We start from the raw sequence: 25,856 nt of genomic DNA, 5'->3' as shown, positions 1-25,856 counted from the left end.
ATGCTTTGGCTCACAGAATGTACCCTTAGCACCTTTTTGGGTCTCGGAGCTGATGTGTGTGACTCTGCCTTGGTTCCCTTCTCAGCCCTATACAGGACAAAACCTCCGTTCAGAGTTAACAGGCCGGAGGGGGACAATCCAGCTCGGCCTCCGGGTGCTGAGATCCGCCCCCCTTCTGGAGACAGTTCTGGGGTGCATCTGAGCTGGCCAGCTCCTGGCTGTTTGGGATCAATGCCGGCGTCGGGTTTCTGAGAGTAAACGCTCAGTTGGGTGAGCTTTGGGATCTCGAAAACGATTCTCCCTCTCCTGCTGGAAGGCAAGGAGAATGTAACTGATACCCATTACAGGCGTGTAAGCTGCTGGAGAAAAATCGTAATTGAAATTTACTTTAGAAGTAGATAATGACTAATAGAGAAAATCTCAGGCATTTTTCTTCTGATGGAAGTCCATTACTAAGTGAAAAAACATACAAACAAGAGGACTCCCTCCTTCCTTCCCAACCCTGGATTATTTATTCAATTTTACTTGCTTGAAACCAATTGCACTTAGTGTGCCCTCTAAGCCTGCCTGAAAGAGAGTATGGGAGTGAACACTGTCTAAAATAAATACCTACTAAGTTGGTAGAGTTTTTTTAAAAAGTGCAGAAATCCTGGCTTTTTCTGCAGTGATGGTGGCCAATATGGCGAGCAGTCTGCTGTAATTTCCCGTAAGCTCTTATACCGAGTATTCTGGCATGATCAACTAAACTAATTTCCAGCTCCCATTCCTGTTCAGGAAAATGGAAACATGGCTGACATCCGCAGCCATTCTTAGGATCCTATGGATCCTGCTCTCAAATGGTTGAAGAATCTCTGACTCCTACATCTCCCCCAACTCCTAAAAGTGGCCTTGTCTCAAAAAACTAAATAAAATGAACTAACACACTCAATCTGTTTTTAATAATAATGGCTGGCATTTATTTACAAAAATTATCCCAAATATTTATTCCAGAACTTTGGAAGGCACGTACTGTTATTGTCTCCATTTTGCAGACAGAGAAACTAAAGGAGACAGAGGCTGAGGATTTGCCCAGATTACCCGGCTAGTGCTCACTGAGGTAAGGACCTCAGGCTGCATATGAATTCATATCTTCTGAATAAATCCAAATTCAGTATGCTATTTACTGTTTCGCCTAAACTGAGTAATGTCACTACAATTCTGGGAAATCTGAGGGTAAGGGTCAGTGTGTGAGAGTAACTCAGGACATTTTCACCAAGAAGGCTAGTTTGGCTGAATAAAGAGTAGTTATAAAAGAATAATGTGTAATAAGGTTGGGAAAGGCTTTAAATGCAACAAAGGGGTTTTGTGTTTGTTTTTAGAGGTACTCGGGAGCCATGGAGATGTAGAGCAGGAGAATGTCCTGGTCACACTAATGCTCCAGAAACCATTTTGTTTGTTATCTATGGGGATGGACTAAGAAAAGAAGGACCTGAAGCAAGTTCTATTTTTCCTTGTAAGGAAAATCTTAAAAAGTATTAAAAACTAGCGAACCAAAAGGCAGTAAATGGAGCCTAAACACAAAGCATTTGCAGATGCACTTTCAAAGGCACTAGTCCAGAATGACCCAAACTGGTTCCACTGATTCCATCCCATTCCAGGGCTCCCTGCTTTAATGCAATCTAATTAAAGCTTTCAAGTGGAAAATTTCTCTTCTTCCTCTCATTAGTAAATGCTTCTGTTGAGAAGTGAAAAACACTCCACAGAGTTTCAAGTGCAGGAAACCCTGAAGTGATTGTTTGACAGAAATATATTTAACAGAAGGATGAACAGCAGAGAGTCCAACACTACACTATCCAGCATTTATGACTCTGATGGATCCTTGCAGGGCCAGCTGTCCAGGAGCTGACACTAGAGAGCCCCAATCATGAATCTGTTTACACCGAAGTCTAGGAGGCTGCATAATCAATCAAGAATTATTAAAAAGCACCTACTCTGAACAAGATAATCTAGGTGCTGAGGAAACAAAGACAGGAACCAAACAATTCTCACCCTCAAAGAGATCAGTCTGTTGAAGGGAAGGAATACAACATGTGCATCCTGCAAGGATAATGTGCACCAATGAATGCTGAGGGAACTGAGGAGGGAGGAAGCATGGTGTTGTGGTTAGGGTGGTGGCCATGGAATCAGAAGACCTGAATCAGGTCCTACCGATGATGCACATTGCAGATGGGGGGAGAGAGAGAGAGGGAAGGAGGGAGAGAATATTAAAAGGGAACTAAATAATTCATCAATAAATCAGTAGCTTAATATTCTTGACTATCAGTTTCTTCAGCCATAAAATGAGACTGGACAAGACATCTCTAAGGTCCCCTCTAGGTTTTGATCCTGTATTTTGTAACCATGAAACACTCTTATGAATGAAAACTGTTATTTTTTTTTTTAATTAAAAGAACACCTTAAACATGATTATCTTTGTAACTGAATTTACAGAGAAACTTTCCAGGAGCTCACTGATGAAGAGGTATTCTTAGAATTTAGTAACCGACAATGTTGATCTCATCTAAATCTCCCCCTACTCCCACCTGCCCCTTTAGCCCCAGTGACTTGGGGATTGCTAATGAAGTTGGTAGCTCAGCTTTGGCTTCCAGTTCTGCCTGAGAGAGCCCCATCCTCCGGTTTTGCAAGGCACAAGGGGAAGGGTCATTATCAATCCAAAGAGGATTCCTCACTCTAGACATAGGGCTCTCGAGGTCTGCCTCCCAGGACCAGAAAACATCAGCAATAAAAAGACTCAAGTTCAAAGCAGATAATGTACAACCTTCACAAGGCAGGTAGTTTAGTGCAGAGAGCTCTGGACTCAGGAAGACCTGCATTCAAATCCTGCTTGTAATACTCACTAGCTAGATGACAAGTTATTTAACTTGTACACTTCAGGACCCCAATCTGTAAAATGGGAATAATAAATAGCAACTACTTCAAAGGGGGTTGTGAAAGTCAGGGAAATAATTTGTAGAACTTTATGTAAATGCTAGTTATTATTATGAAGAAAACAAGTCTTTGTAGAGAGCTAGGCGGCTCACTGGATAGAGCACCAGGATTGGAGGCAGGAAAACTCCTCTTCATGAGTTCAAATAGGACCTCAGATACTTACTAGCTATGTGACCCTGGGTGAATCATTTAAACCTGTCTGCCTCAGTTTCCTCATCTGGAAAATGAGCTGGAGAAGGAAATGGTAAACTGCTCCTGTATTTTTGCCAAGAAGCAGGCCATGACTGAAGCAAGTGAAGAGCCACAAAAATTACTAACTCTATGGTTCTATCTACAGGGGCTGCCCAGGTTATCTGAGCACTGGGTACCCAAGTATTTGATAATTTTAGGATAACCTTGGTCTCACCTATCAGCTCAGAGAACTCTGCTAACACATTAGTAAATCGATTTGGCAACTTGTGACCTTGATGATTCAGAAACAATCCATCTGCAGACTTCCCAGAAAACACACACACACACACACACACACACACACACACACACACACGACAAATCAATCATTCCCTTTATCCTCCACTCTGCTCAATATAAGACTTCTTAGAAAATTTACATAATCTCAACTAACTGTAATCGACAGACAAACAGAGAGCACCAGCCAACTTTCCAGGCATTCAATAATATGGGAAAATAGTAGGGTCATGATATTTTAAGAAATTCCTGGAACCAAGACATAGGTCAAATGCACTACCACCTCCCAGCCTCTTTTCTTTTGTTTTAAAGAAGAAATTAGTTTTTCTCCTGAGGAATAAGATCAGTTTTTTCTTAGACCTTGGGATTGCAGCAGCTCAATCTACTCTTTGTCCCTGTCCCTCCCCTCAAAACCCTACACAGACCTCTAGACGACAGGAGTTTAAATCATCTTGGGAGATTTTCTAAGCTAACAATTGGAGATGTATTCAGCTCTCCCAAAAAACAGAACCCTTTCTTGGGGCTGAGCGGGGCAGCTGGATGGTAAGAGAAGGCCCACTGATAGAAAGGAGAATAGAATGTTGATGTAGATATGATTAAACAGCATGAATGAGATTATAAAGGGCCTATCGAACATACCATAGAGTTTAGCATCATTCAATCTAAGGGTTTTAATCTGGAGTCTGTGAGCTTCCTCTGAAAAAGGTTTGGATCAACTGTTTCTATATAATTGATATCCTTTATTATCCAATACATGTTATTTTATTTTTTTAAATTTTTTAAAAAATTTTTTAAATTTTTTTTTTTTTTTTTTTTATTCAATACATGTTATTTTAAAAACATAATTCCAAGAAAGGATTTCTAGTCCTCACCAGGCAGTCCCTGGATGGGAGAAGGAATGTCCATCACACGCAAAAAGGTTAAGAACTCCTAGCTTAACCTGTGGGTTAAAAAACAAACTAAAACATCTTGCAAAGTCAGCAAGGAAGCACAGACTGCAGATGTTTTAAAGCTGGATTTGTCATTTGGATACTCTGTCTATACACTCCATAAAAACATACTACAGCTATTTCTATCTTTTAGGGTGGGGGACATTTCATATTTAACTGTTTCATTCCAGAAAATCCAGGTCTGTATATAATAAAGCATTACCATTTCAGACTAATTCACAAAGGTCATAACTTACTAAAAAACAAATTAAAGAACATTCAAAGAAAGACAATTTTGCTCTTTTCAAAGGCAGTTTGCCTACCGGGCTACCTGATGACTGGCAAACCGAGTTCCTTTAGGAGTGGTTTTTAATGAAGGGATAAAAATCGGAGATTTGGAATGAAGAATCTCTACTAATTAAGACAGTTAGGGGCAGTTAGATAACATGGTGGATAGAGCATGGGCCCTGAAGTCAGGAGGACCTGAGTTCAAATGTGATCTCAGACAACTAACACTTCCTGGCTGTGTGACCCTGGGCAGGTCATTTAACCCCAAATGCCTCAGAGGAAAAAAAGAGAGTTAGTTCCTTCTGTGCAATGTGTCATCTGAAATATTGTCCACAGAATTGAGAGTTTAAATGACATACCATGCGCATCTGGTATTCAAATCCAAGTCTGAGACCTGATCTAGCTGGACACAGACAAGCAGTTTTGAAATGGGCAATGGAATCAATTATTTTTCAAGTACTCAAAAACAGTTCCTGCTCTTCCTAAATAGAAAGGTTCTTTTTATAACTTTGCTTGTATTATTTTTTATTTATTTATTTTTACAGTATTTTAAAGATTTTTTTTTTTAATTAAAGCTTTTTATTTTCAAAACATATACATGGATAATTTTTCAACACTGACCCTTGCAAAACCTTGTGTTCGAAACCTCCCCCCCTTCCCTAGCAAGTAATCCAACACATGGTAAACATATCTTTGCTTTCTTAGACACACTTCCCCCTGCCTTTTTTTTTAAGGCAAAAAGTAAACTTCAGCTCAGATGAACAGAGCCAAGAAATATATTGTACATCTTCCACTTTTGTCTCACTTGATAATAAATAATCAGGGGGTTGAACAAGCTGCCTATTAATTCACCTTCCAAGGATTTGCTATGATGGGTGAGTTTTGCCACAGATCTTAAAGGTATTTTGCTCTACCAAGTCTAGTGTGTTTTTATGAATAATGATATAGAAACACACATACATGTACAAACACATACACCCTACAAAAAAACCTACTTTCCCAATCATTTCCAAATTAGATTTCTTCCCTCTTCTCCCTTCTCTAACTCTCCCTGATACTCTCACTCAGTCTTTCCTCACTAGAGAAGAACACTTTCAGAGTAGGGATTCTGTGTCTATATTTCCAGAATTTAGCAAAAAGCCAAACAATGCTTAATCTCTTCTAGACTAAAGTAGTCTAAAAACATCTGCCTGTTCTCTTTCCAGACCTTCATCAAAGATTATTCTTATAAATTTTTTGTAGCGAGGGGACAGTACTGAGCAGGTCTATGGGTTGGTTACAATAATTCAATAATTACCTCAACCCCAGAATATTGTAGTGCCTCATAAATGAGATTTGTAATTACTGAAAAGTGGATATCATGACTCACTAGGGAAGAACCCCTTCTAGTACACAGACAGCTCTGAAAATGGAGTCAGGTGTTTGAATACTGTCTTTAGCAGGTTAATTGTGTGCTCTTCTGGCCTCATCTGTAAGAAAAGAGAGGCTGGACTAGAATTTTGAGGTTTATTCCTGCTCTAAAACTCTGATTCTAAAAGGCTCTAACAATCCCTTGTTAGATTGAGGTTTCTTGAATGCTGGCCCCAAGAACCATAATCCTGGAACTAATCTGATTATTTTCCTTGCCTTCCTATATCCTAATGCTAAAGAAATTCTCCCTATACTTTCTAGTTTCTCTGATTTGCCCCTTCTTTGCCACTCATTCTCTTGGCCCAAGTCCCAATCCTTTCACACCTAGAGTTATTCAACAGTTTCCTGGCTGGTTTCCCTGTTTCCAGTTTCTCCTCTATTACAGTTCAACCCACATAAGGTTGGCAGACCAAATCCCCACAGCATTTTGCCTGTTCCTCTCTCTTGCCCTCATCTTGCTCCCCCTCCATATTATAATTCTTTGTTGCCCTGTTTTCTCATAATTAATAAGTTCACTGAGAGCAGATCTGTCTTACCTGTGTTAGTCACCTCACAGGATAGTTTTTGGGTAGGATAAACAAATATCATTTTAGAACTGTTGTATATGAATCTTTGTTTTGACACTTATGTGCTAATGAGGCCCTAATCTACTAATCCAGGAGTACAACATGAAGTTTTTTCTGCTCATTTTAAAATAATCTTTGTGACCATCAAACCTGGCAGGCTCCAGAAATAAGTCTTCTAAATTTGGGAACCTAATAAATCATCGGTTATTTTTCTACCACAGTAGTGGTTGAGTATCTGATGTAGTGGTGGGTAAAGTTCTCCTTGGGCTCTCAATAAACATTTGCTGAATTCATCAAATCTTTATCAATCTATTTAAAAGCAATAGGAGAGTGATCGAATCTCAGCTCCTAATTTTAGGTTCTTGAACAACTCACCTCTACCCTAGCCACATCAAATTTCTTACAACTTATTATTTTGTTTCCCTTTGCTTAGAAGCCTTTTCTACCTGGAATGCTATCCTCTCCATTAATCAACTCCTTTCTAAACCCTTCACAAAATTCACTTCTTCTTAGAACTAAGACTTCCTTGACTATGGTCCAATCAATCCTAATGCCAGTGTTTCAGGGTATTACCAGAGAATTGATGTATAATATGAACTATATTTTCTTGTGTTTTTCCTTTCCATTTAAACCTTCAACTTCACTGGAGCGAGGAATACTCACTGTGGAAAATTCCCCTACTGAAGTTGACCAGCAACTCACCTATAAATTATAGTCATAACATCATCAAGAGAGAGATAGAGTGACTTGCCCATGTTGACAAATCCAATATATGTCAGAAGGGAAAGATTTGAACTCAAGTTTTCTATTATATTATATTGCCTCTCTTACAGTGCTTTGTAATCATTTATTTGATTCATATGGATATATTTGGTCCCATCAAATAGACTTAAACATTTTACATGTTTTTTTTTCCTATTCCTTCCAAAGCAATTCCTATTCCAATTCCTTAGTATTGCACACACAATTAATTAACAAATTAAAAATGAGGAAAACCAAGATACATAGCATACATTTTCCTATTTTATGCTTCACTTTATGTTAATAATCAGAGTGTTGAACAAATTATCTCTTATTATATTTTTCAAGTATTCACGTGTGACTATCACATGTACACTGTGTAGTGGGAGAGGGCTGTGTTCTATTAAATGGTATCAAATATTTTTATTCTATCTTCAAGTCAACAACTTTTCTGCTGAGCCATATTTTTTTTTCCAGTTGCTTATTTCAAAAAAGAATTTCTCTATCGATATCTCTAATGGGATTTGATTCCCCGGGTCACACATGTAGTAAGCATCCAAAGTCATCATACCATGTACCATGAGATCTCATTTAAGGAGCTAATTTTGAATCTGCCTTTGCCTTACTAAGAAACAACCTATCCTGATGAGCAGAACCACCTTTCTAAAAAGCTTGCTTGAATAGCATCCAAGGCAACTAAGATAATATAGATGAGTTGTATATTTACACAACTGTGTCGTTCCCCTGCATAGATTAAATCACAGGCCTGGCCCAAAATATTTCCCTCATTAAAGAGGTAAGTATCTTTCCTAATATGTTATAGAAGGGGAACCAAAAAATGTGTCATTTATTTAAGCCAAGAAATCATTTTGTGATAATTCTTCAAAACACAGCAGGAAAGATGCCCCAATAGCTTAGTTTTAGTTCAATTAATGAAACTGGTACTTACCTTCCTCTGTAGGGTTAAACCCACAGATGTCACAAATACAACGAACCCACTTATTCATCTCCTCCTCGCTGTCTGCTACCAAGTAGAAGATGCGATCGATTGTGTTGATATCAAAAATGTAGCTGTTTTCAAACTCCTTTTTGTTAAATGTCAATCCAGCATCTACTTGTTGACATAAGTTTAAGTCAATAATGCGGATGGGCTTTTTGGCATGATCATTTTTGTAGTATTCCAATACATCTGGATCTCCCGTTAAACGGCCACTTCGGAGTACAAACCACCTCCTCTTCCATGCCTGTGGAAGAAATTAAAAAAAAAAAAAAAAAGCCATTTATTATGCAGGAATTAAGAATGATTTTTAAACTAAGATATGAAAAAATAAAATAAAAAACAACACAGCACAAAACAAATATAATTATCCTTTTCCTATGGAATTATTTACCATTATGAAAAAGTTTCCTGAAAATAAAAATACAATACAAAGTCTTTATATTTGAGATCTATCATTATGATGTGCTGATGGGTCATATAGTAGAATGGTGAACACATAAAGCTCATCTGATCTGTCAGTATGTGTTATTTAGACAGGTTTTTGTTGCTGTTTCAGTTTATTTGTTTTCTTTTTTTTTAAAGTTGTATCCAACAGTGACCCTATTTGAGGTTTTGTTGGCAGAAATACTGGAATGTTTCACCATTTACTGCTCTAGCTCATCTGACAGATGAGGAGACTTGTCCAATGTCAAATAATGAATAAGTGTCTGAAGCTGAATTTGAACTCAAGAAGAGGAGTTTTATTGATTCTGGGGTCAGCAATCACTCAATGTTTTAAACAAATAACACTAACCTAAGTATTCTCTGTAAGTTATGAGGTATGATGCTCTCTTGGTTCTGCTCATTTTACTGCAATTTGGTACATATGAATCTACTCAGGATTCTCTGAATTCCTCCTAGTGTTTTGTTTTTGTTTGTTTGTTTTTTAACAGCATTTTTACAGTATTTCATTGCATTCATATCCTGTAATCTATTAAGCTATTCCCCAATCAAGGGAAAGCTTCTATTTGATTTCTCTTCTTCTTCTTTTTTTTTTTTTTTTTTTGGTTACCAACACAAAAAGTGTGGCTGGAAACACACCTAATCAGAAGCAATTGCAACAAAGGACAGTAGCTATGCTAACTAAAAAGGATTTCTTTTTGACCTGAAATGAAATTAAATACATGGTAGTGGATAATCAAGAACATGGAGAAACTCCCTCTTCACTAAAGAAAATTATATCTTTTAGCTTCAACCTCTTTCTTTACCAAATCTTATCCCAAATGTCAATAATATTAGAGGGAAAAACATTTATACTTTCATCTTGTACTCCTTATAATCTCCCAGGGGAAATATTAATTAATAAATTATGAGATGATCTACAAGAAGACAGTAACAAGGCTGAAAGAGCAAAAGAAGGTGGCTGAGCAATTTGTAAACCAGACAATCACTCCTGAATTACTGAGAGTTGAAAAACTAAAGTAAAGACTTCAAAGAAGTCAAACTTCAAGGAAGAATTTTAGAATTGGAAAGCATTCCAGAAAACAAGGAAGCTGGATTGTAAAATATACATGTACATACACACACATACACACCCACAGAGAGCAGATTGTAAAGGACCTCCCAAGTTCCTGCCAGGGCTAAAGCCAGGAACCTATGATTCCAACTAGTAAAGTTCAAACTCTTCTCTCATGGAAAGTCCTTTCTGGACTTATCTCCTGGGACCTGCCACATCCAAACGGGAGGGCTTTCCCCCCACCAAACACAATGAGGTCTATATTGTCTCTTTTGTTCTGTGCCTGGAAAATCCTTCCTCCATCTATCACTATCTCCTGAATTTTTTAAAGCCCATCACTTCCATGAAACCTTCCCAGATGCTCATGATGATATAGCACATCCTAATAGATTTACCAGGGATTGCAGTTTGGTTACAATTATCCACATATGTACTATATCCTATAATTCCAAAACAACAGAAATACTGCATCTCCCTAAGGGACCAACAGTGCTGAGTACACAGCAGATGCTCAATAATGACCTACTGAAAGGAACTGACCTACTAGGTGCCCATTACCCAGAAGGGGGAGGAATCCAAGAAATAGTGCCTTAGTTACTAATAGACCACATCTATACAGCATTTATTATGTGCCAGATATTGCACTAAGCCCGACACAATTATTATCTCCTTTGGTCCTCACAACAATTCTGGTGGGTAAATAAAAACTGTTATTTCTCCCATTTCACAAGTAGCAGGGGTTAAGTGACCATAGGTCACTCGGGTACTAAGTATCAGAGGCTGGACTGGAACTTCCTGACTATAAAATGCACCACTTGGCTGCCTGAGGAAGACAAAGCTGATACATAAGAAACTGCTTAGAGGATACAGACTAAGACCAAGAATTCCTAGCTATACACAGACATGTTAATCTTTTTACTGAAAAAGCTTTTCCAACTCAATCAAGATGTCCTCTAGAAAAAGTAGAAACAGGAAGAAAAAACAAATGTCTCAAAGATGTAGCTCTTCTCTACTCATCATCAAACACATAATGAAATTGTTTAAAAGTATCTAGTCAACAGTCTTTGAGGGTGGCCCCCAGGAACTTCTTAGAAAGTCAAGCTCTGGAGCTTTGTGACAAGCTATTTTGATCCCTTAGAGATCTTTTCCATTTACATTTTTTTTTTTTTTGCTGAGAGAATGGGGGTTGTGACTTGCTCAGGGTCACACAGCTAGAAAGTGTTAAGTGTCTGAGGTCAAATTTGAACTCGGGTCCCCCTGACTTCAGGACTGATGCTCTACCCACTGAGCCACCTAGCTGCCCCTTCCATTTACTTCTGAAAAGTTTTAGACAGTTGAGTTTCCCAGAAGTCTAATTTTGAGGGGGGTGGGGGTGGGACGGGGTTTGCTGCAAAACTTGTTTTTCAAATAAAATAAGCCTAATATTAAATTTCTGCATAAAATAGAACCTCCTCTCTCCCCATTCAAGTCCCAAGGTCCTAGGGTTGGAAGCTTAACCCAGCAATCATCACTCTGTGACCACGGACAAGTTAATTAACTATAACATAGGGGGTGGGCGTGGGGGGGGGGGGGAGATGACTGAATTAGCTTCTTTGCAGAATTGGTGTGGAGAATGAACTTTGTAAAGCTTGAAGAGTTACAGAACTATGAGTAGTCTGCCTTTTCCTAAGCTGGACACTGGTGGGTTCTCAACAAATAAACTGCTCTTTTCTTTGTGGTCACTTCATCGTGTTAATTCCTGCTTTTACAATCCTGGCTCTGCTTCCCCACTGAGGGAGCAGTTTTACAACACACACACACTCAGCCATGAGCAAAATTAGGTGGATGAAGAAGCAGCTGATATGACAGACTTAGAATGAGAGGAATTGGGGTTTAATCCCAACTTTGAAGTCTATTACCTATATGTGACCTTGGCAAGTCATTTCAAATGACTTGATAATAAATAATAATAATTTAACACTTAATAATAATACTTATTATTATTAATAATAATAAACACTTATTAAGCTTCTACTATGTACCAGACACTGTATTGAGCACTGGGGATAGAGGCAAAAAAATAGTCCCTCCCCTCAGAGAGCTTGCACTCTAATATGGGAGTGTACAAATCCAAACAAAGCATATGTAAGGAATATATAAAATGGGGAAATTGGACTGCATGGTCTCTGAGGCTCCTTGCAGCTCTCCATGTCCTGATCCCTGGGGATCAAGCTGCTTTTAAAAGCCCAATGTTTACCATTAAGACAAGGTCCAAATGCCCAAGCAGCCAATTCTGTGTTGTCATTTCAAATATTCAGTGGCTGTGCGGTCACAGGCACGCAGGCAGAAAGAATGGAATCTGTCTTGGGGCTGCAGCAGCATGGCTTCCTGCCCCATCCCTCTTCCAGTGTCCAGCTTTAAAGGGCATTTATTTGAGAATTCAGTGAAATGGAGGACAAAAGGAAAGAGAAAAAAATAAAGGGATTGCACACACGTGCAAATGTACATCTGCACACACACACACACAAATATACACAGAGAGAGACTGAAGGCAGTGATTTCATAGTCTGGTTCGGTGAGGGAACACCACATGCGAGATGAGCTTTCTACACAGGAAATTACAGTTCTAAAATATTGAATTTAGCCAACCAGCACCTGCTACTTTTGGGGGGGTGGGAAGGGGGGTACGCAACGCAAATGAGAATGTTTGTTTCAGTCACATAATGAGTCACTCTCATTGAATCTGGCACCACTGAAACTAGAAAACAAAAGCAATTACATAAACTACACACTTTAATAAGGCAGATACAAAGATTCTCTGGATCCCAGTACAAAGCACAATTTAGCAACCGAATAAAGCTGGATTCCAGACAAGAGAACTGACCTCAGCACCCTAGCTAATCACAGTACAAAGGCGTCTCTATGTTTTCAAAGCACAAAATGGGCCCACATAAATCACTCTTTGTTATCTGAAAATATCTGGGATTCTTAAAGCGTGTTCTATTTTTAACCTTGTTGCACTTGTCGCCCCAATGAAAGCCATAGGTTAACCCACCAAGTCTATAGTAGCAGGGTAGAAAATACCTTTTTAAACCAAAATCCCTGAATAAATTTGGGACAAAACTTTGCATGTAAAAGTCCATTCCAATTGTTCACTTTCACTGGGAAAAGAGACGTGCTTGGGACAAATGGGGACAAAAAAAGCTGATTTTTCATGTATTCAACTACATTTCTAGTACTTCTTCACAGGTCAGAAAAAGTGACCTGGGTTGAAATTCCACCTAAAGACATTTACTAATATGTAAACTTGGAGAAGTCATAAAACTTCCCTAGATCTTTATTTCCCAATTATCCCTAGGGGACAGAATTAGATGTATTAGGTGGAAGTTGCAGGATCAAATAGGCTCAGCATAAGGAAAGTGTACAGTATAAGGAAAAATTTTTTAACTTTTAGAGCTGCCCCCCATGTATGGTGAACTGCCCATGTAGGTAATTATTTCCCCATCACAGGGTATCTCCAAGAAGGCTGGATGACCACCTGTTAAGGCACCAGTCTGGAGTTCCTTATTGAGGAGATTCTGTGTCTTTTTTTTTTTTTTTTTTAAGATCCTTGTTTCTGAATTTCCCTCAGACTTCCTTAGGATTTTGGCAAATTCCATCAGAGCTTGTACACAAGCCAGACAGACTTGCTGGGTGGACCACTTCAAAGAGCTTATCATTTATCTTACAGTGAGGATGCTCTGGGTATCCTAAACAATGGACAGAAAATGAGGCATGAACTCATAAGCTTTGTGGAGACAGCAGCTTGTTATAGAAACCACCATTCAACACAGCCTTCTATTTTGGATGTCCTTTTTGGAGTAACTGATGAAAATTCAGGGATCAGATGTTGTATTTCTTCTTTCCTTATGCCTTTAGCAAGCAGATGGCCAAAAGGAAAGGCAAATATTTTCTACAACAGAATTTTGCCTGGATCTCTCCTGCCTCATGTACTAGCCATGGAAATGTCCTACTTCCTTCCCCCCAGGAGACTGTAAACAACTTCAGGGTAAGAATTGGTTTCTTCCCCCCCCACTCCCCCAATTTTATGTTCCCAGCAGTAAGTATAGCACATTGCACTATAGGTACTTGGTAAATGTTTCAACTGAATTGGAGAGCTAGCTGACTAACAAATAGGATAAGGCTACAATCTAATACAATGTAAATCTCTTGCAGGCAAGGACTGTTTCTTCTTCTTCTTCTTTTTTTTTTTTTTGGTCTTTATATCCTCAATCCCTCAAATAGTACCTAGCATATTTTGTTGTAGTTAAATTGTTTTCAGTCATGTCCAATTCTCTGTGACCCCATTTGGAGTTTTCTTGGCAGAGATACTGAAGTGGTTTGTCATTTCCTTCTCTAGCTCATTTTACAGATGAGGAAACTGAGGCAGACAGGGTAATACAGGTAGTAAGTGCCTGAGGTCAGATTTGAATTTAAGGTGATAATTCTTCCTGACTTTAGACTACTCTGTCTACTGTACCACCCAGCTTCTCCATCCGGCATGTGATAGTTTAATTCAATTCAACTAACACTTATTAAATACCTGACAGTACAAAAGGGGAGGCGCACAATGCTGTTTCTTCAAATACATATTTATAGAAAGATGGTGTTCTTTATGATTTGAAAAACATCCATTTTTTTTTTTTGGTTATTCCGTCTCCCTCTGACCTGGTAGGAGTACTCTTTCCCTTCTTCCTCCTAACTTCACAAATCCTCTCAAATCCTAAGAGTTGAGTCAAAGTATTCCTCTGAAAAGCTTTCAGGGAGCACAATAGCCCAGGACACTGAATTCCCATTCATGGACTTAATGCCTATATTATTCATTTGAAAATCCTGTATCATCTTAGGATGCGTCTTATTACTGTATCTAATTATTGCTGATTTCTTCCCTATTAACTTTTTGTCTGTGTATACCTTTTTCCTTTTCCTTTGCTTAACTTCTTTTCCCCTTACCCTCCATGTCATAGAATGAAAGGTCAGCCCTAGGTGATCATGCCGACATCCTCATATGACCGGAAAAAACCAGGACAAGAAATGTGTAAATTGACACTGCCCTAGATTTGCTAAGAATGCACACTTAAACTCTGCAAGATGAACGCATTGGACATCCTTCCCCCCAAGCATTCTGGGGCAACACAATGAAACGGAAAGCACACTGTGTTAGAAGTCTCAGGTCTGCACCTAACATGGTCTGTGGCTGTCGGTGAGACATCTCCCCTCTCTGAAGCTAAGTTTCCTCAATTGCAAAATAATTCAGATAGATCCCTATATTCCCCTCCCCTCATTTTGGCATTCACAATGCTATTTATTCCCCTTATCTGCCCATATTATGGGACTAGGAAGTATTTACAGTTGAAAAAAGTACAAAAATATAAATTTTGGGGGGCAGACTTTAAATTTTTAAATAATGTTTTCTTAGACTACAGTTTGATTTCTTTTAGTCTCAAATCTAAACTTTTTATGATCATTACTGTGAGAAAGATGGGCATCTTAACTTCATAGAAGGAACCTTAGAGATAACTGTAACTTTAGTAATAGAAAAGAATCATTTGGTTTTATTAAGGAGGTAGCTGATAGAAAAGGTCAAAGATGATTGAATGTAGCAACAGTAAGATTTGTCAAGTGGCTGGAGGAGACTAAAATAATGGTGACGGCTTTGAAAGAAATAGTAAAATTTGTGAAAGAAGTATTAATATTTGGGGAGTAGGAGGGGAAATAATGAGTTCTGTTTGGGATACCTTGTGATTTAATGCAAACACTCAGTTTGAAATGTCAAGCAATCAGGGATGTAGGATTGAAGATCAGGGAGAGATAAGTTACATCTATATCTGTGGGAGTTACTGGCATAGAGATGATCATTAAACCCATAGGAGCTGTTGAGGTTAGAGAGAGAGAGGAGCAGGCAGAGAGAGAATAGAGTGGAGGTCTAGGAAAGAGCCTTGAGAAAACACCCACAAATAGGGGACAGGACTTGGAAGATGAACCAACAAAAGGGATGGGGAAGGATCAGTCAGGTAGATAAGAGGAGACCAGAGGAGAGTCTCCAGAATGAAGGAGGTTAATAGTATGAAATATAGCAGATGGGTAAAGAGGGAAGAGAACTGAGAAAGGACCACTGGATTTGGCAATTAAGGGATCACTGGTAACTTAGAATAGTTTCAATTAAATGATGACTATAAAGGGTTTAGGAGGGAATGAGAAATGCAGTAGCTGTTAGTATAGAAAGGATTTTATGGGCATCTAATTATAGAAAAAATTAAGAGAGGTTCAGGATAACAATTTGAGATGTTATGATTTGGTGATGGTTCTTTAAGGAGAGGGAAACTCTGGGTATATCTAAAGGAAGTAGGAATGGAAAAAAAAAATAAGAAGTTGAAGATTTAGGATGGGAGGAATGACTGAGGTTAAAATCTGTAGGAGAAAATTGGAAATGATAGAATTAGGAGCACAGAGTGGTTGATCTTAGCAAGAAGAGGAAGGAAGGGGGAAGGTGATCCGGCTTTTTTGAAATGAAGAAAAAGGCAGGAGAGGGAGCCCAGGATTTCAAAATTGAATGGCTTTTTATAAAGTAATAGGCTAGCAAAAAGCAATTATTAGAAAGTAATAGAAATAGTACGGAAGAAAGTAATTATTATAAAGCAGTAGGCTCTAAAACAGCAACCTACTTATGTGCCGAACATTAAATAACATGTCCTATCACCATTCTATTTGAACTCCATTGAAGAAACAGCAATCTACCTATGCACAAAACATTATATAACACATCCTATTACTATTTCTAATCTGAACTCCATTGAACAAACAGCAACCTATCTATGCGTAGAACACTAAATAACATGTCCTGTTACCATTTCTATTTGAACTCCACTGAAGTCCCCAAAAAATCTGAACTCCATTGATTAAAAAAAATAATGAAAATGAAGCATTATAGATTGCTGAGGTTGAAATCAGAATAACATGGGCTTCCAATATCATCTCTGGTATTAGTTGTGTGATACTGGGCTAGTAAGTCATTTAACCTTTATGTGCTACAAGCAACTCCACAGGACTTCTCTACTAAAGCAAAGGCAAGTTTGCTAAGTTAGCATGGTGGTTCTTACACAGGGAGTTCTCTATGTAGTCACATATTCATAACAACAACTCACCTTAAATAGGACTAGGATAAGGTTACAAAACATTTTCTTCACAAATGCCCAACACCAGAGGAAATACCCTCTACCAGATATGACATTAAGTTTTGTTCTTACTTTCTTTAGTGAAATTATTACAGTTAGAATAGAGATGAATGTCCTAGAGATAAAGAATACTTATTTCTATTATAAATGTGGCAACTGATTTTGTCCTTAAGCCAAGTAAACTTTTTAGAAGTAGATGATTCTTTAAAATATATCAGAATTTAATAATATTGTGAATACAAATTAATAATTTTTTCCTTCTTTTTGTGAAAACATCAAAAAATTTCACAATTTGCAGTTATATGTTCTTAAGCTTTTGGAAAAAACAGAAGATATTACTTTTTAGATTTCAGTTCTCAAGTTACAAAAGCTCAGAAAACTGCTTCACACATAGTAAGAAACTATGGCTGATAGGAACTCTTCTTAGGATATTATTTCACTCAGATATAATAAACTTTAAGGATCAAACTAACTAAATACAGTGTCCATTGGAGAGTTCAAAATTATCTAGTATCTTAGAGTATGTAAAAAGACAAACTAGAACATTCAGTTAGAATAAGCCTAAATGTTGATGTTTGGATTTCAATGGTTAACTAACTGTTACCATTCTGGCTTAACCAACAGAGATGGATGGAAAACAAAAAAACATCATCAGGGGGACCACAGAAAATTTTTCCTTGATGAAAGCTACTGAGACAGAACCAAAGTTTAATTTGGACTTGATAAGCCTGAAGCATTTCCTGTATTCTGGAGAGCTATTCCTTCAGCCACTCTGGACTGGTACCATTGTAATTTGATTAAATGTTATTTTATTCATAAGAAATTAGAAAACAAAAGTATAGGGAAATGATGATGAGGTTTTCAAAATGCTTGATTTAAACAATAAGCTTAATGATTCCTTTGTTGTAATGCTTGTGGGACTTTTGCAGGAAGAATTAGAAATTTCATTGGTGTGAGGAATCCCAAGCAAGAAAGTTACCACCACCAACGCTGATTGGACAACTCATCAGTGATTTGCAATCTTACAAAACTACCCGGAAACACTGAAGATTCCAGGTCACATGACCAATAAGTATCCTAGAGATAAGACAGGTTTTGAATCTAGGTCTTCATCAAGGATCTAAAATCCAAGTTTTAGTTGATTTACAAAGCCAATTAGCTAATGGGAGGGCTGATAGCTCTAGATAGAAAAGATATGTATGCTGAGGGGAGGGAGGGGCAATAAAGTCTAGTGGAGGTCAAACTGGTCCCTCATCTCTTGTTCAAATGACCCCATCATATCTTTGTTTGAAAAATCAAAGAAATAGAAAAGGGAAGGGAAACAGTATCTTTAAAAGCTTTAAGTATACACTGATAAATTATTCTATGCTCCTGACAGCTAAGGAATTAACTTAATTTGAATTATTTAATGCTCCTGACAGCTAAGGAATTAACTATACCTTTTGTCTGAAATATAAAAATATAGGACTTTTTACAGGAGAGGTTGCACCAAGGTAGTAATGTCTTCTTTTGTTTTAAGAGACTGGGGGGGGGGGGGGTAGAAAAGACAACAAAACAAGGAAAATAGAAAATCCTTCAAACAGAGAGATGGACAGTCCCCCTTGGGCTCTTCTTTTACAATTCAATAATCATAATAATATATTTCTTTCAAAACCACTTCAGCGAACAACATAACTCCTATTTTGGATTGAAGATCACTCTGCCCTCGGATAACTTGCAGTCTCTTGGATCCACAAGCTGTATTCCTCTACAATTCTATTTATTTGTCTATAATACTATTTTTCCATAATTTTACCAGTGGGAGGGAATAGACCAAAAAAAAAAAAAGCTGTAGACTCCAAAGTAAGGAAAAACAACAAAAGTATTTGCTTTAACCTCCTTGACTTGTTTTCCAGGAAGCCCCATCTTTTCTCACTAAGCAAAACAAGGAAAGAACAAGCTCAGTGGAAGTTTCCATTCCTCTAGCTCTATCATCATGGGCATCTGTTCCAAACACACACAAGTCTAAAATTTCCTGTTTTTCAACTATTGTCACTATTTTCTAGTCTTGTACTGTAAGTTCTAACTTTAGCTTGATTATATAAACAAAAGAAAATACTGAGAATAATGCAGAACAATGCTCAGATATGAGGTTACCCCAATCTCCCCCCCCAAAAAAAAAACCTGCTTAGTATTTCACAGGCCCCAATAAATGCAGTTTCGCACATGCTGTTTGAAATAAAACAAATTAGCCAGCACGGAGGGAAAAAAATCTTTACACTTTCATGGAAAAAGTCAAACCTAATTCATAAGTCTCATAGTTTGGAGGAAGTGGGTTTAAAATTACCAACGGATGATGTTGGCAACTCATTCTTTGAAAACATTGCTAATTGTGAGTCCTGGAATCAGCACCACATTAAAAAAGAACAAACTCTGTCATAATTAGTACTCTTAAGTCTACGGGAACTTTGCTTTGACACGATATTGCTGGAGTTTTTAACTGGAATTTGGGGCTTAATTGATTAACTCTTTCATTCAACAATCACTTATTAAGCATTTCTGTGAGCAAGGCACTTTTCAAACTGGGGAATGAACAGTCCCTGCTTTGGACTTTAAATTCCCAGTCTCAGGATCCTTCAGGGTTTCCCTATTGTATGCAGGGTAATATGCAATTTCTCCAAGAAGTATTTAAAGACCTTCTCAGCCAGGCTCCCAACCATCTTTCCAAACTTCTTTCGCAACTCTGGTTTGAGCCAAACTGGTCTAACTTGTTCCCAGAAAGGAACAGTTCATCTCCTGTATCTTGGCTTTTTCATAAGCTATCCCCCACATAAGGAATGTCAATCATCACTTCCACCACTAGGAACCCTTTCAAAGCAAAGCTTTTTTTCTAATTACCCCCCTTCCATTTTTTTCCCACCAGCACTCCTTCCCATGATGGTGCCATAGGGCACACAGAGAGCCAGACCTGAGATCAGGAAGACTCATCTCCCTGAGTTCAAATCTGGCCTCAGACACTTACTGGCTGTGCAACTCTTAGCAAGTCACTTCATCTACTTTGCCTCAGTTTCCCCATCTGTCAAATGAGCCGAAGAAGGCAAGGTCAAACCCTCCACTATCTTTGCCAAGAAAACCCCAATGAGGTCACGAAGAGTCAGACATGACTGAAAAAATGACTGAACAACAACAACCCTCTCATTAGGTTGCATATACTTGGAACAGGGAGAGAGAGAAAATGAAGAAGGCTCGAGGATGATCTACAAGCTGTATAACCAGTTTCTGAAGTGGTTATTAAGAGTTTAAATGGTTACCTACCATTGGATCCACATAATGGGTCTTATTCTACACAATGTCTATAAGAGATCTAAGAGCAGTCAGTCAACCAACAAGCATTTATTAAGTGCTTACTATATACCAAGCATTAAATACAGAGAAAGCCCAAAAGAGCAGCTAGCTGGCATGGTGGACAGAGCACCAGTCCTGGAGTCAGGAGTTCAAATCCAGCCACAGACGCTTACTAGGTGTGTGACTCGGGGTGAGCAACGTTACCCCTACTGCTTCTTAAAATAAAAGAGACCAAAATAGTGTCTGCTTTAAGGATCACCTTTGCTGACTGGGGAAACAAGAAGCAGAGTCATGTATGTACAAGGTACTTGAGCTGAGACACGGAACCCAAGGAAGCAGAGGGTAGCAGTAGATCCTTCCAGGTAGGGGAGAAAGGCATCAAAGGCAACTGTTAAATCTAACTTGAGAAGGGGATAATGTAGCCATTCTCTCTTATGTTCTTACAGAACAAAGGGGAAATTCTTTAGACTGCACAAAATCCCTACTCCTTAGGACTAGACAGCTTTGGACAGCTTTTAAGATCCCTTCCAAATCTACATAAAATTCTACATGTCAGTGAGTCTAGGTTAGACATCATTAATCTCTGTTCTTCATCAACTCACAATGCATGTATTTTCATAGGCTCAGGAAACCTGTAACATCTGTCTCACTCATCTAAAAATTAATGAGTCAGGAATCAGATGAAATGCTAGGAGTTCTGGTCCATGAAAGCGGAGTTAACGGGTGATCCTGCCAAGGAGCAAAGGCAAGGAAAAGTGAGTCAGAGGGTTATCACACACTGGGAAAAAGGCAAAATGACTCCACTGGGGAGTGCAGGAAACTTAAACTCAGAGGATCTGGGCTGAATCCTAACTGGACTTAGTGAACGAATCTGGATTAGATCAAATTAGATCTGTAAAAGGAGGCAAGACCTTCCTGCTCCTAATCTAGGATCATGACCTCTAACAGAGCCAGCTTTCAATCTCTGTTTTAAGGAGTATGTGAAAAGACTTTCCTCCCTTATTTTGTCCTGCAAACACATTTATAAGAAATAAAAACGGGGATAAAAATTGAATTTCACTCCCAGTATCATTGTGGAGCACCTAGTTGGTATAGTGGAGAGGGGTTTGGGTCTACAGAGCCAAAGTTCACATTTCAAAGTTCAAAGTTCAAGTTCTACAGCCCGGAGTTCAAATCCAGCCTCAGACTTAACTTACCTATATGCTCCTGAATAAATCACTTGACTTGTTTGCTTCAATTACCATATTTATAAAAATCTACTAATCTCACAGGGATCAAAAAAGATAATAATAACTATAAAGTGCTTATTATAGTGTCTGACACATATAGTGGGTACTATATAAATGTTAGCCATTTTTAGTGTCATATTTGTAAAATGCTTATATATCTTAAAGCACTGTATAAATGATAGATATTATAAAAGTTGATTTAAAACAGAATTGACTTTTAAAAGTTCACATACAGTCTATCAATCAATTTGCACATGATTATAAAAAAATAAAAACACGTCTTCCATGAAGTTATCAAAATTTTATATCAACTTTTCTAAATTCCACACATTTGAATTATTCTATACCAGGTTTTCTGAGTGGAAAACCATCACACTCTGGTGTTTTACAAAGGCAATAAATTACTTACCCTCCTCCCCAACACACATACAATCACATTGACTTATTAAATTTTAAAACAAATCACTCATGGTTTAATATGAATGGAAACACAAAAATATTCAACACCAAACAAATGGAAAAAGTAAAGAGACACTGAACAAAAGAACATCATTTATAAGATTCCAAATCTAAATTTATTTGGGATTAGTCAAAACAATGGTTCATGTAATTTTTCTGAAAGTAAACACTTTATCCTTCTAACACTACAAGGACAAAAATTACAAAGTAAAACAAACAAACAAACAGACAAAAAACACTCTAGAACTCTCCTCAAGGCAGCCTTCCAAAACGACAGAAATCATTCATTCCGGATGCATTCAATTTAAAGCAAGCTAAATTTTTAAAAAAAGAAAAAAGGAATCTCATCCAAACCGAATCCTCAATTCTGGGCAAGGCAAACAAACATGCACTCACTCTAAATAATGAAATGAACAGCCTTTTGACACATAAAATAAAGCCTCCTATATAACTCCTGAGTTAAAATACTGACAGTTTTCAGAAAGTAAGCAACCTCTCCCCTCCCCCACTAGTGGGGTGGGATTAGGAAATCAGTTTCTCTTAAACTTTCTTTTGGGGAAAAAAACAACTTTCTTCCTTATACAACATGCACAGAACAGCTCCAGCATCGAAGAAAAAATTGATGACTATTTACCTTTCTTTGTTATCAACAAATCCAAGTGCAATCCTGCCCATGTCTATGGATATGTCTTGTATGAAAATAATCCAGCCTTTCTTTTTCCTGTTCGCTTTCTATCCCACTTTACACCACCCAATCCTAACCTTTGACCAACAGGAAGTAGACACAATGGACTGAAAATAACATCAATTATGAGAGTAAAGTGTGATTTAATATGGGTAGTAAGTGTAAAGGGAGAGTGCAGGGAGAAGAGAAGATAGTTTCTTGCTTCTGAGAAAAGAAATGGGTGCAGAACGGAGATCTGGGGATTCCCATCCACAGTTAAAGGGTGAAGATGATGAACTGATAAGATGAATGACTGATCTAGTCAAAACCTCTTTCTTTAAACAGATGAAAAAAACACAACTCAGAGAAATGACTTGACCAATATGTAGTGAGGGATGGAGCTAGGATTTCAAGTCCTTGTCTCCTGAGCCCAGATTTATATATACACTAAGGGATCAAAGGGTTGCATTAGCTTGTTGGTGAAATTACAAACTCCTCATGAATTACTTCATAACTTGGATGAATCTGGAATTTCAATGATAGTACTCCCTGCCCCAATGGAGAAAATTCCTCCATGTCCCATATTCCCACTTCCACTGGGGTTGGGAGTGGGAACGGGGACTTGCCATTAAAATTACTATTAGAACATTATTAGTGGAGTTGTGAACCAACCTAATCATTCTGGAGAGCAATTTGGAACTATGCCCAAAGGGCTATCAAACTGTGCATATGCTTTGATCCAGCAGGATCATTACTGAGTCTATATCCCAAAGAGATCTTGGGAAGGAAAAGAACCCATATGTGCAAAAAATGTTTGTGGCGGCAAGCAACTGGAAACTGAGTGGATGCCCATCAGTTGGGTAACGGCTGAATAAGTTATGGTATATGAATGTTATGGAATATGATTGTTCTTTAAGAAATGATGAGCCAAGAATGACAGGGAAAGATAATGCAGAATGTTGGAGGGGATGTGGGAAAACAGGGACACTGACACATTGCTGGTGGAATTATGAATACATCCAGCCATTCTGGAGAGCAATTTGGAACTTTGCTCAAAAAGTTATCAAACTGTGCCTACCCTTTGATCCAGCAGTGATACTACTGGGCTTATATCCCAAAGAGATACTAAAGAAGGGAAAGGGACCTATATGTGCACGAATGTTTGTGGCAGCCCTGTTTGTAGTGGCCAGAAACTGGAAACTGAGTGGATGCCCATCAGATGGAGAATGGCTGAATAAATTGTGGTATATGAATATTATGGAATATTATTGTTCTGTAAGAAATGACCAACAGGATAATTTCAGAAAGGCCTGGAGAGACTTACACGAACTGATGCTGAGTGAAACGAGCAGGACTAGGAGATCATTATATACTTCAACAACAATACTATATGATGACCAGTTCTGATGGACCTGGCCATCCTCAGCAACGAGATCAACCAAATCAGTTCCAATGGAGCAGTAATGAACTGAACCAGCTACATCCAGCAAAAGAACTCTGGGTGATGACTAAAACCATTACATTGAATTCCCAATCCCTATATTTATGCCCACCTGCATTTTTGATTTCCTTCACAAGCTAATTGTACAATATTTCAGAGTCTGATTCTTTTTGTACAGCAAAATAACGGTTTGGTCATGTATACTTATTGTGTATCTAATTTATATTTTAATATATTTAACATCTACTGGTCATCTTGCCATCTAGGGGAGGAGGTGGGGGGAAGGAGGGGAAAAATTGGAACAAGAGGTTTGGCAATTGTTAATGCTGTAAAGTTCCCCATACATATAACTGTAAATAAAAGGCTATTAAAAATAATAATTAAAAAAAAAAGAAAAGAAATGATGAGCCAGCTGACTTCAGAAAAGACTGGAAAGACTTACACGAACTGATGCTGAGTGAAATGAATAGAACCAAGAAAACATTGTACTGGCAACAAGATTATATGATGATCCACTATGAAGATCTTGGCTCTTCTCAACAATGAGGTGATTAAAGAAAATTCCAATAGACTTGGGATGGAAAGAGCCATCTGCATCCAGAGATAGAAATATAGATACTGAATGTGGATCATAGCATAGTATTTTTCACCTTTTGTTCTTGTTTGTGTGCTTTTTTTCTTTCTCATTTTCCCCCTTTTGATCTGATTTTTCATAAGCAGCATGATCAAAGTGGATATATGTTTAGAAGAACTACAAATGTTTAACCTTTCTTGAATTATTTGCTGTCTAGGGAGGAAAATTTGGAAGACAAGGTTTGCAAGGGTGGATGTTGAAAACTATCTTTGCATGTATTTTGAAAAATAAAAAAAATTATGATTATTTTAAAATAAATGAAATTTGTGTTGAAATGAAGCTATGCCATTTAAATTTAAGATAGGAAATGTAATAAATTAAAAAAAATAAATTTTGATTGAACATTTTTGGTGTTAACATTGCCCAAATCTCACTCTTTACATGCTGTATTTCTTCTCCTCCCTTCTCAGATCCATCCCTTAAAACAAAGATTTTTTTTTTAGAAAGAGGAGGAAAAAAAAAAAGAAAAACCAGCAAAACTGATCAATATAAATTTTATCAATACATTCCATATTCCCCACAATCTTTTTCCCCTTCCTCTGAAAAGAAGTAGGGAGTTGGAGGAGTCATTCTCCAATATATCTTTGTCAGGCTCGAGATTATTCGACATATTCTACAATATTCTGTTTGTTTTCAGTTTTCACAGATGATTTTTAAAGTGTTCCTTCATTAAAGCCTTATTCTGATTCAGCCTTCTGTAGACTGGCTTCTTAAAGGCTTTGCAGCAAAGTACAAGGACAGAAAGGTCCTACCAAATTGATTTTGTAAGTCTTAATCATAAGGCTGGCAATGGCTTAGCTAAGCTAAATCTACAGAGGTTCATCTTCTTAAGGAGACACCTGAGTGCTGCAGTGGATAGAGAACATCTGACTTTGATTTAGTAAGACCTCAGTTCAAATTTGTGTGACTGGGGAAGGCCAATCAACCTCTCTGCATTTCAGTTTCCCCATCTATAAACAAGATAATGCTATTACCTACTTCCCAGGATTGTTGTGACATTAAAATGAGATACTATTTGTAAAATATTATATAAATAATTATATAATAA

At 37.8% G+C, this 25,856-nt stretch overlaps 1 protein-coding gene and 1 long non-coding RNA gene across 10 annotated transcripts in view; one reads left to right on the top strand and one right to left on the bottom strand.

Moving 5' to 3' along the window:
* Positions 1–25,856, bottom strand: part of GAB1 (GRB2 associated binding protein 1) — a 158,852-nt gene that overhangs the window by 45,392 nt on the left and 87,604 nt on the right. For all 9 annotated transcript variants that reach the window (XM_031943339.1, XM_031943335.1, XM_031943337.1 and 6 more), the window contains one exon: positions 8,319–8,613. In XM_031943339.1, the coding sequence (XP_031799199.1) occupies positions 8,319–8,613 (295 nt within the window). The remainder of the gene's footprint in view (positions 1–8,318; positions 8,614–25,856) is intronic.
* LOC116420028 lies at positions 13,791–17,912 on the top strand. Its single transcript, XR_004230357.1, has 3 exons — positions 13,791–13,891; positions 14,850–15,085; positions 17,682–17,912. It is a non-coding gene; the product is annotated as an uncharacterized LOC116420028 (long non-coding RNA).

Source organism: Sarcophilus harrisii, chromosome 6 (assembly GCF_902635505.1).
Source record: "Sarcophilus harrisii chromosome 6, mSarHar1.11, whole genome shotgun sequence".
In the NCBI taxonomy this organism is placed as follows: Eukaryota; Metazoa; Chordata; class Mammalia; order Dasyuromorphia; family Dasyuridae; genus Sarcophilus; species Sarcophilus harrisii.
Note: the sequence above shows the minus strand (reverse complement) of the source record. Positions and strands in the feature narration are given on the sequence as shown.